This window comes from Urocampus carinirostris, chromosome 10 (assembly GCF_059441175.1).
Source record: "Urocampus carinirostris isolate Australia breed hairy pipefish chromosome 10, RoL_Ucar_1.0, whole genome shotgun sequence".
NCBI lineage: Eukaryota > Metazoa > Chordata > Actinopteri > Syngnathiformes > Syngnathidae > Urocampus > Urocampus carinirostris.
Genome location: NC_142358.1, coordinates 7,981,156 through 7,993,213, shown reverse-complemented (window position 1 = coordinate 7,993,213; position 12,058 = coordinate 7,981,156). Strand labels below are relative to the sequence as shown.

The window sequence follows — 12,058 nt, the reverse complement described above, 5'->3', positions numbered from 1 at the left end:
TTTTTGTTGCAAATAAAACTTGAATACAAAAAATCTTAAAGGGTACTTTTATGGAGGTGCCAATCTACGCCTTTTTCATGAAAACTACAAAAATGAAAAAAAATAAAAATCCAAGAATGTTCCTTTTTGTGTACGTAATAAAATTCATACTTGATTTGTAGAATAAAGTTATTAATTATTGATCTTTGTCGTTTGCAGTTAATTTTTGGGAGTGACAACATTGGACTTGTAGTACAGGGACCAATTATACACACAAACTCTGGCTTACTCACCAAAAGAGCCTTGCATGTATTGGCTGATTCCTCCAAGACATTTACTTTTCGTTTCTTGCCTACACGGCAAAAATGCCAAAATTGTATCCATATAAAGTGGAGGCCACAGTTTTATCCATCCATATGCAGTGTAAGTCCATGCTTCAGGCAAGCAACATACAAGTACACGTTTGGAGCAACAAAAAACTTTTGGTGTGTGGCATGATTGAAATCAACCTTTATTTAATGTCAAAAGTTAAATGCAGAAACATCTTATATTTGTGCGATAACATAATTCGTGATCCCCCCACTCAGTTAAACCCCCACTTGTGAATCCTAATAGCCATTGTCCTGTAGTTTCGAAATATTCTGCCATAATAAAACTCTGAAGAAACATTACAGCTCCTGTGCTTATTTCTGGTAGTTTCACAACCCGAATGTAAACAAACACAGAAGAAGAAAATGCCCTTCCTTTGACAAAATACAACTACGTAGCCTAGTGATGCAGTCAAGCTTGAAAACTACATTTTCTTTTTTTTTTAAATAACCACAAGGCAAAGCAGTTTGGTTAAATGCGGGTAGCTTCTGAGAGGTCTCTGAGGGTTTTAACTACCGAATTGGGAAACAAATAAGTTGCCTGCAACGTCACAAAAGTACCTCGTGGTTTGTGATCAAAATGTCCCGTTACGCAAAACGGGTATTTTGAAACTCCCAAATTGGCGTGGTAAAAACAACTCTAAACAACACAATGTACCTATAAGAATGATCCTGAAAAAAATCATTACTGTTGTCAACAAAAGTTCCAAAAGTTTCACACTGTAAAGGTACAACAAAGTAAAACAAAACAGATTTACCAAAACAAGTGTGTAATAGCATGCATATGCGAAACCAATGACTCGGGAGAACGACTTCAGCTACAGAGTCCATCTCGATCTCATTAAAACTTAATAGGCTTCTTCTCTCTTTGACGTAGACAAATACGCCTCAAAAGGTTGTTAGCTGGTTAAAGACAAAAAAGGTTTGCACTCGTTTGACCTAAGCCACCAGACCATCCTTTAAAAAAAAATGGGACTGACATGGGAGTAGCCCCAGGAGGCAAAAATCACCCGTCAGCCATCCATCATTCATTCGGCTCAGGTACAGAAATATTTTAATGACATTGAGGATGCGGCTGGCAGATTATCCGGGCAGAGAGGAGAATGAAAAAGAAGAGCAGTTTAAAGGAGCTAGAGTACGTTCAAAGTGGTCTTATCGCTGTTTGCGGCATCCTCTCAAACTGACGATTAAGAGTTTTGAGAGTGTCGGTGAAGGATCTTGCCCTCGCAGCAGTTTTCGAGCATTAAGTGTACATTTTACACAACACGCTACTACTTGATCAAGTCGTGTTATTGATTGTCCGACGTTTATACTGTACGGTTTTATCTTTAGTTGGTTTACTTCACTAAACATAAGGTTTTATTGCAGGGAATATTTGTTTTAGGATTCGATTTGGGGTTCAGGGACCAATGGGACTGAACCGTTTACAGTAGAAACCTGGGTTACGGCGTATCTACCTTAAAATGTTTTTACGTTATAGAAGAGGTTTTTTGGCACCTCATTACATAGGCAGAGCCTGGGCAAAATCGTGACACAAGTAGACGTTTCCAGATGTAGCTTTTTACATTTAATATTTCCCCAAAACAGAAAAAAACTATTGGCGAATGCCTGCAAAATGTCTTAAAACTTGAACAAACCTTAAAAAGTCTTCAAATTAGCTACCTTTGCATCACTGTTTGCTTCCTCAAAGGAAAGCAGCTCAAAAGCCTTAGGGTCCCCACATACTTTTGGATGCTGCTTCCTATTTGGCTGATATCCCAACGAGGGGCAAACATGAGAGTGAATGTTAGCAAATGTTGCGATTGAGTGCTCCTTCAGTATCTGTTCAAGGTTTGAAAACTTTGAAAACATTAAGGCCCTTTTGCAGTATCAAAGCACCCCTCCAAGGGGACACAGGCAGTTGAGGTATTCCTGTCCTGTTTAATTCTGTTGCTATTAAATTGATTAAAATAAATAAATAAAGAAATAAATCTCACTCAGGACATGCAGATTGTAAACACAGATTTGTATCATCTATTAAACATCAGTATAGGATTTGAAGTACGTTCTTTATAGATTCATAATGAGCTGTTTCACTGGTGTGCACCATAGGCAGGTTAGTAGCATTCACATTTGTCTTACAGTCAAGAGAGTCAGGTTACAATTTCTATTCGAGCATCTGTATACAAGTCAAATGTTCTTCTTGTGCTGGTCCTTATTCAAGGTACTCCGGATTTGTCAGACATTCCGCTATAATGCAGAGACTCTAAATCCAAGCAATTATTTTTGTGTGTGAGTATGAGGGTCAATGTGTACCCTGAATATATTTGCATATTTGTTATCAGCAACAGACCTTCCTAAACGAGAGGACATTGGGTCTAAAACTGTATATCTTGCCTGAAGCCCGACCCCCCCTTTCGTCCCTGAATGTGTATTATGAGTCCACGCAAATATATCAAACTGTCAGGGAAGCATGCTGTGGAATGCCCTGGCATGCTGTGCAGGGTCTGTTTTCATGGTCTAAGCAGGCCCCATTTGTCCACTCCTGTCTTACCTGTACCTACCGAACCCTGCGCAGGCATCCCGGCAGCCATGCAGGCCCCATTTATAATAATAATGATGGTATTACAGAGACCAGCTGAAGCAGAAGCCGGCTCATCTTTAAGCCAAGGTAAGCTACGGTCGGCTTGATGGACTTCCAGCTCGGCTCTCCTGTTACACGGCCTGCCAATCAGATAACAGCCAAATTGCACGGTGCTTGCTGTTAAATAGAACTGGGATTCCGATGCACGGTGGCCACTTGAGCCACACAGCACTGGAGCACTTATTTTGCTATGATGGCACATTAAAGGATGCAGCACCTCTTCACTCAACCCTCTTAACTCGTCCTTAATGCTTTGAGCTCGATAGATAAGTGAATATTTGCATGATCTCCAATTGAAAATAAATGCAGTGAAGTACTGTAATCCCTCGCTTATTGTGGTTAATGGAAACTAAAACACACCCGCAGTATGTAAAAACCCGTGAAGTACACCTTACATTTCAAACACGTGCTCTTCCGGCCGATTGGGAATAATGATGCGCCCCTGCACGGGTGGTGTGCACTTCAGGCAAAAAGAACGGAAAAAAAGAGCTGCATCGCGCTGTATGTGACACCAATTTGCTATTTTGGCCCCCCACTCTCATAAATAGTCCTTTGGATCACGGATAATGGATCACGGCTTAAACAGTGCAGCTCATTCTAGACGAGTTACAGGGCTTGCTTCAGTGACCCGAACCACAAAAAAAAATTAGCTCTGGCCTGCCTTCCTTTAAAAGTTCACTCTGCCTTGCTCGCAGCAAAAATCGATTGGGGATTATGGATCGTGGACAAAACAGTGCAACATTATAGACGGGGCACAATAGCACGCGCCAAAACACTGCAGTTCAGGTTAGGTAACAAGGTATGCTCCAGCTGCCCAAACTGAAAAAAATGTGCTGTACCAGCCCTCGCTCAGGCCGGTAATAACGGATCGCAACCGCACAGTTGATGTTCATTTTAGGCGGAAAAACAGGGAAAAAAAGAGTCGCAACGTGTGATACAAATTTGCAGTTACGGCCCTGCTTTCAACGCAACAATAGAGAACTGGGATAAAGGTTTACGGCCACGCGAGTGCAGTTCATTGCAGATGGAAACAACAACAAAAAAAAGGTACCAAGCCTAAAAAAAGGGCACTCTGCCAGTCCTTGTTTGCAGCAATGTGGTATTTAGGGACAATAGATCATCTGCACAAGTACAGTTCTTTCCAGGCAGAAAGAGCAGTAAAAAACAGCTGCCATGCCCCGACAGAAGTGTGTTCTCCCATACCCTTTTCTTTTCAGTTTTTTTCTTTGTATTCTGACTTTCCTTTCCTTTTTTTTTTTTTTTTTGCTAGGTTTATTTATTTTCCTTTTTCTGATTCTTATTTTATTTTTATCTTCTTTTTTCTTTTTGATGAAAAAATGTGTAAAAAAGTGTAAAGAAAAAGAGTGCTTTTTGATGACTTTGAGTGTCTGTAATTGGTATTCTTCCTTGTTCTTCATAGGGTTCATCTTTGGTTGCACTACAAAATAGAGGGACTTTTAGTGGGCAAATATTAAACACTGTCCCTTTAAGAACAGTGTAATCTTTTTTCAGCGCTTTAATTTGTTGAAAACCTCTTTTGGTCCAACCCCAACGGGACCCTAGCTCCAGCGGCCCCCACATAAATTGGGCCTGAACCCCTGAAGCATTTACATTCACGATTTGAGTTTTAAGTTGGTTCCAAATTCGGAAAAAATCACTTGTTGCACCTGGTTATGGAACAGATGAACCATAAAAAGCTAGGGAATACTGTATAACATTATTTGTCCTCTCTGAGGACTTCATCCAAAATCCATTTACTTCCACAAGAAAAAAATGTCCCTCTCCTCTGCTTCACATGAAAACTAATTTACATAACCTTTCCACCTCATTCAGCGAGTGTTCGCGTCTATCCCTCCTGCCATGTTTTCCTTCCCTCATCCTTGGTTGAGCGAGAAAACCGAGCCGCCGAGTGGGAGTGTGTTGTCTCGCTGCCAGGGCAAAAAATAGAGTCAATTGCCGAGCTTTCCGAGAACACCCCACTATGCTGCGTGACCTCAAAATAAAACACACACTCTCACGTATACTCCCAAACATAAACAACACAGTATGTTGCTGCCCCCAATTCGCCTCTTCTACCTTTCCAGTTTTTCAACTGCTGTGAAAGAAAACTCTAGCCAGATCACACTTGGAGAATTCGAGTTGGGTAATAAAATGAATCTCTCGATTGGATTCACAGATGTTCGTATACAATTGCATAGGGACACACAAACAAATACTGCCTCCTACTTATACTCAGTGAACACAACATTCAATGGCTTTTTATATGGTTTCAGAGTTACAGTACTCGCCAAGGATATGGCATTCCTAACTGCTGATATTTCTGCATTACGATGTGAAATAGAATGTTTTTCGGACCACTTTTTAAGGCCCACGATACGACATCAACAACAAATGTGTTTGTGTAACCAAAAAACTTACAAAACCTTTGTGGTGTTCGTGTATTTGACTGCGCAATTAGCATTCCTCATGTGTCCAAGATGCCTTTCAGCTAATGGTTGATGTCATTTAAGAAGATTCGCCAATATGCTATTGGGTGCTCCCTTTCTCTCTCTTAGTTTGGTTAGGAATCTCGTGAAACAAACTTTCATTTGCTTAGCTATGGTTCCCAAAGTCTTGCAGTAATGCTAAAGGGCAAAGCAAGAAAATGATAACCATGGAAATTAAGCTTGCGATTTTTAAGAAGTACTAAAAAGGCACATGCATCGTTAACTTCGCTAAGGAATATGGCAGTAACCAATCGACAACTGGGACTACAATCTTAAATAAAGATGTGATTAAATCAAACTAGTCCTCTAAGGGCAATCCTCGCAAGTGCATGTTTTAAATTTAGTTATCATTTTACTCATATACCCCCTAATCCACTGTACCAGCTCAAGTCGCGTCACACCAAAGGTGAATACCCATTTATTTTTCCTTTATTTACACATTTATGATATTACCTGAAAATATATATCTGCAGACCGCACATAAGTAGTACTTACTATATACATTTTGTTACTAATGTTTAAAATGTATATACAGTGGAACCTCGTTTCTCGACCATAATCCGTTCCAGAACCCTGTTCGAAAACCGACTTGTTCAATCATCGAAATCATTTTTCCCATTAAAAATAATGTAAATCGTTTTCATCCGTTCCAACACCCTGAATGTTTAACGTCCACATAAAGCTAACCCAGGCTAATCGTACGTTCGCGTTATCGTAATCTTTAGTACGAAAGATTACGCAAACATGAACGTGTAAAAATTTAAAAATGAGGTCGTTTACAAGTCATTTAGCACCCGGGTCTCCACAACAAGTGGTGAGCGGTTCATTGGAAAGGGGGCTGCGTTCCAACACCCTGAATGTTGGGCTCCGTTCCAACACCCTGAATGTTTACCTTGAATGTTTAACGTCAACATAAAGCTAACCCAGGCTAATCGTACGTTCGCGTTATCGTAATCTTCCGTACGAAAGATTACACTAACATGAACTTGTAAAATTAAAAAAAAAGATAAAGAAAATAATTATGAATAGGATTTCTTACCTTTGTGGTGGTCAGCAGAAGGCGCAGGTGGACGGTGGGGTATTCCCTAGCAAGTTCAGACACTCGCACACCTCCTTCATATTTTGCTATTATTTCTTTCTTAAATGCAATAGTTGTACGCACTACTTTTTTTTTTTACCTGTAGCAACTTTGCTGCTTGCACTGTCTTTCTTCGGAGGCATAATTAGGGGCTAAAACACTTCGTACACCTATATTAAAAGCGAAAGCAAAACGAAGCACGTCCGCACGCAATAACAGTTGGTCAAGAAAAGAGCGATCTACACCCGTACGCCGCTCAGCATCGCACCCTAGCGTACCCACTCACGCATTACCGGCGTTCGAACTCCGATTTTTTGACCCAACAGTGAAGCAAGAATTTCTCGAAATTTTTGGTCCGACTCCGATTTGTTCGAACTGAGAGGCGTTCGAAAACCGAGGTTCCACTGTACTGTAAAGGTTGAATGCTTTGAACTAGTGGACATGGGGTTGGAAACATATTAGCTAATTACCAAAGGCTTCTAATCTCCGCTATATGGTTATTTCGCTTCGTGATCCCCACCGTAGAACAGATTAACGTCGTATCCCAGAGGACTACTGTATTTCATGAATAGTTTGTGATATATTTAAATTGTTAGCAATTGTAAATTGTTGTAGGGTGGAGATTATCTTTGCATTTCTCTTTACAGTTTATATTTTTCTATAACTTTTTTCCTTTAGAGACTCTTGGTAGAGCCGGACGCCATCTTGCTGACCAACGAAAGCCACGTTAGCTGTCAATTTAAATTTGTGATTTTAGAGTACAGTGGAACCTCGGTTTTCGAACGCCTCTCAGTTTGAACAAATCGATGTTCGACCAAAAATTTCGAAAAATTCTTGCTTCGCTGTTCGGTCAAAAATTCGGAGTTCGAACGCCGGTAATGCGTGAGTGCGTACGCTAGAGTGCGATGCTGAGCGACGTACGGGTGTAGATTGTGTAGATTGCCCCCACCACTCGTGACCAACTGTTTTCACGTGCGCACTTGCCTCTTTTTACTTCCGCTTTTAATAAATTTTAGCCCCTAACTATGCCTCCAAAAAAGGTCGGTGCAAGCAGGACAGGTGAAAAAAGAAAAGTTGTTCGTACAACTATTGCCTTTACGAAAGACATAATAGCTAAATATGAAAGAGGTGTGCGAGTTTCCGATCTTGCTAGGGAATACAGCATGTGCCTTCTACTGACCACCACAAAGGTAAGAAATCCAATTCATAATTATTTTCCAATTCATAAATATATTTCTTTATCTAACGCGAACGTACGATTAGCCTGGGTTAGCTTCATGTTTACGTTCTTGCTAAACATTAAGGGTGTTGGAACAGATTATAACGATTTTTATTTTTTTTTAATGGGAAAATGATTTTGGTGATTGAACAAATCGGTTTTCGAACAGGGTTCTGGAACGGATTAGGGTCGAGAACCGAGGTTCCACTGTATACTTAAATGCTGCTGCTTTATATGGTAACAATCTCGTTCAGGGCCCAGCGGTTACATTTTGTCCATGCATAAACAAAAATGTTCACAAACACAGACATAAGTATGAACAAAGACTTTCAGCTCAAAGCGCTCACTTGTTTCAAGCTGCTGAAGCACACAGTAATTGAGAAAGGACTTTCTCTTTGAGTCCAGGCCAGCACCCTCCGATACGCAAAGGTAAGAAACAGAATTATAAAAGGAGAGAACTTTTTGACCCAGTGGTCTCTCAACACAAATGCTGTCAACTCACTGAAGTTTCAATTGGAAACAATCTCTCGTTGTCTTCAAGACAGCAACCAAATGAGCACAGTGCAGTCATAGATAATAAGGCAATATCCATTTACATGAAGAAAATGCTGTATCTTTATTGGTAAAAGCTTACACTAAAAAATGTGTAATGTCCAACAAAGCATACTGTATGATAAAGTTTGGGGAGTAATGGTATACGTTTTCGATGATTAAAGGGGACTGGAAGCACCTGCAAAAGTGAAAATCCGAAAAGCAGCATTGCACCATCATACAAGCCTCCAAAGGGTTAAACTTACCTAGACATGACGTCATTACCGACTGAGAGTATACAACTGTAACAAAAAAATAACTGTGGATCGACAAATAATAACACGCAACAAAAGAATTCAGATGAAAGGATGGTTTCATTGTCATTATACAAAAGTAAAACAAAATTGGAGGGCGGTTGGCTAGCTTTGCAATAGCATCAGGTGTCCTCGACTTCATCCACGTCTCCTCGATGATTAAAATAAAAGAGTCCCAGGTCATTTTTTTCATGGTTAATAGATCTGGCGTTGCTGAAATACAGGCTTTGCAGGGGTAGTTTGTGAGGGTTGTTAGCTTAGCCGTAGCAGTAGGCCGGACCTTCAGCCTTGCTACTGCTTTCTCTCCCGACGCCACCTCTGTCGATTCCTTTACCCTATACCAATCTATAAAGCACGCAGTAGAGATAAGCATTTCTTCTTCGTTTGACTTTCCTTAGAGTCCAATATGATTGATGAATTTATTTTCAATGAAACTAGCTGCTAAAAGCTACACGAGCCTATCACAGTCCCGTATGCGTATGCAAACAGTCACGCCCACCCAATAGACGCAAACACAATCTGCCCAGTGCAGGAACTTGCTGTGTGCTCTTTCTGACAACAATAAACAATATGTTGAAATCAAAAGACAATAAAGACAATTCAATTCAAATACCGAGAAGGAGTGAGCCAGCTATAACCAAAGTGCAAAGTAGCAACAGGTCTCTGTAGATGTAACATTTTTAAAGTAACTCTCCTAACGCTGAGTATGATTTTCTCTTCTTGACGAATGGAACATTTATAGTTCCAAAAATGACTTGGGGGAGGTCTACATGAGTTTGCAAAACATAGCGGTCAAAGACAAGATTACGGACATAAGGGTTTGTGTTAGCGTGTCTGAAAATTCCACATCAAACCTACGCTATATAGCATCCATGCCTTTGTGTTTTCACTTTTAGATGTGGAATCCAATATTTTTTGGCCCTTTGTTTGGGCTTTGTCCCCACTATGAGACAATGACGACAAATTACTTAATGTGCCCAAAAATTAAAACATTGGAGTATTTGTGTGAATGACAAGTTATATATATCAAAGATGCTTGTCTGCTATCAGTCTATGCCATAAAAAATGCTGATCTGCTATTGGCTCACATTGCCTTTCTCTTTATTTAACTCATAATCTCCTATGTTTTGTGAGTCTGCAATGCAATTAACAATATTTTTTTTTAACTGAAGTTATTATCTGTGCGTCCCAAGGCTTGCAGTGATGCTCAAGGGAAAAGCAAAAACATGATAAGAATGGAAACAAAGCTAGTCATTATCCAGAAGAACAATAAGGCACAAAATATGCTACCCTTGCTAAATTGCATGGCCGTAACCAATCGACGATTGGGATGATTTTCTGCCTTTTTTTTACAGCACTTTCCCCACCGTATGACATCAACAACAAATCTTATGAACAAAATTCAAACTTCAAAAAATTCAATCGTTTATGAATGTGTGAGTCACTCGCTTTAATCGTCTTTGAGATACAGGTCTGCTATTGCCAAGTGTCAAATAAAATTCTAGTTTTTTTATTGGTTTGGGTCACTACTTCATGAAGTTGCTGATATGTTATTGGCTTCTTTTCATAATGCTTCATTTTTATTTCTTTGTTCAGTTCAGAATATCGGGTGAAAAGCTTTCATTTGTTTAGCTATGGGTCCCAAGTCTCGCAGTGATGCTTCATGGAGAGGGAAGAAAATGATAACCATGGAAACAAAGCTGGTTATTATCAAGAAAAATAAAGACTTTCTTATCGTTACCCTTGCTAAGGAATACGTTCTTAACCGACACTTAATTAGGACACTAAAGGAGAATAGAAGCAGTGAAGTCTTCCAAATGCATGACAATTCTCGCAAGTTGATGTTCTAAAATCAGTTTTCATTTAAATTTTCTCTCAACTCCCATAACACATTTCCCTCTCTTTTCTCAATATATATATTTGGTAATTTGCTAAAGTATGGGTCCCAAAAATTGCAGTGACGCTAAAGGGAGAAGCAAGATGATGATACCATGGAAATAAGGCTTACAATTATCAAGAAATACAAAGACGGTAAACGCATTGTTACCCTCACAACAGAATCCTAAGAATAAAAAGTTGTTTAGAATAACAAAGTAATCTAAGAGCATGCAAATCCTCGCAAATGGATTATTTAAATTTTAATCTGCTTTCTCATCCTCCCCTGCATCCACCCACTAACTCCACCATACCAGCTCAAGTCAAGTTAAACCCAAGGTAAAACAAATGCCATTTTACATGCATATTTCTAATGTTATTTATTCCTTTTCTGCAAACGTATAGTAGTTTTATATACACTTTCTAAGAGCTTAACAATCCTCGCAAGTATATGTTTTAAAATCACGTTTAATTTGAATCTGTGTCTCTTCCTCCCTCGGCATCCGCCCCCTAACTCCACCATACCACAAGTCACGTCACACCAAAAGCATTGTGTGAAATGAACCATCAAGTGGACAACAGATCATCTCCGACTTCAGACAACAGATAAATGTCCTGAGTATCCCACCGTTATAAATCACCAAAGTGTCGCCACAGACAACCGTCGTCTCAATCGGGAGTCGTAAAAAAAAAAAATCAACCTCAAAAACAGCAACGAGGACAGTGACGAATGTTGCAATGACGACTTGTTTGTCAAACTCACCTTGAGCGAGTCAAAGCAGGCAATGACTCGACCGTTTTCCACTTGGCAGCTCTTGGCAGGGTGAGCAAACTTGCACTCGTTGTCTGGCCTGGAGCACGTTCCTCTCTGGAACTCTCGACAAACTTCCAAAGTCAACCACTTGGTGTCCCTGATGGGCGTCACGTTTACCGCCATTTCAGGGGAAAAGATGGAGGATTATCCAGCCGCTGCACTCGTGACCACGCCCGTTTGTTGCTGATGAGGAGGGCAAGTCAATGACATGGGAGAAGGTAGGCTCTGAAGGTCTTTGTGGGGATCCGAGCAGAGAAAGGGGCAGGGGGATCTTGAGGCTCTACCACCTGTAGCCCATCCTCAGGGCCTGCTTTCCTCGAATAGGAAGGCTTCAGCGGTCGAATATCGGAGGACGGTAAAACATTATTGATCCATTATGGGAAGTGGCGACGAGGAAGAGAAGGGTGTGGTGGAAGACGATGAAAGAGCGAAGATCTTCTTCCCGCTCACGGCAGCCGATTGTATCGGTTCCTTCTCAGCAGCTTTATCTGCAGGGCGAGGGAGGGGCCCGACGGGGCCGAATCAGAGAGACGGCGGTGTTGACAATTGTGGCAGGGATCGGCGGACTCCGAAAGGCCACAAAGGAGGGAGTAAGATGATTCTTCTCTCTGTGCAGAAGGATGCAATCGTGTCAGTGGGGCAATGTACAAATAGGATTAGATTTTTGCAGCGAAATACAGTGTGGCTTGAAATTGATACTTGGTGTCAATTTTTTTTTACAAATTCTGCAGCATTTAGGAATCATTTACATCTGCAATCTATCCTACATGT

The 12,058-nt window shown here is 40.5% G+C and overlaps 1 protein-coding gene across 3 annotated transcripts in view; it reads right to left on the bottom strand.

Annotated features, from left to right (window-relative positions):
- LOC148357607 (muscleblind-like protein 1) overlaps positions 1-12,058 on the bottom strand; it is a 144,044-nt gene that overhangs the window by 80,984 nt on the left and 51,002 nt on the right. For all 3 annotated transcript variants that reach the window (XM_088345129.1, XM_088345128.1, XM_088345131.1), the window contains exon 2: positions 11,237-11,895. In XM_088345129.1, coding sequence (XP_088201255.1) covers positions 11,237-11,410 — 174 coding nt within the window. In that variant the 5' untranslated portion in view covers positions 11,411-11,895. The remainder of the gene's footprint in view (positions 1-11,236; positions 11,896-12,058) is intronic.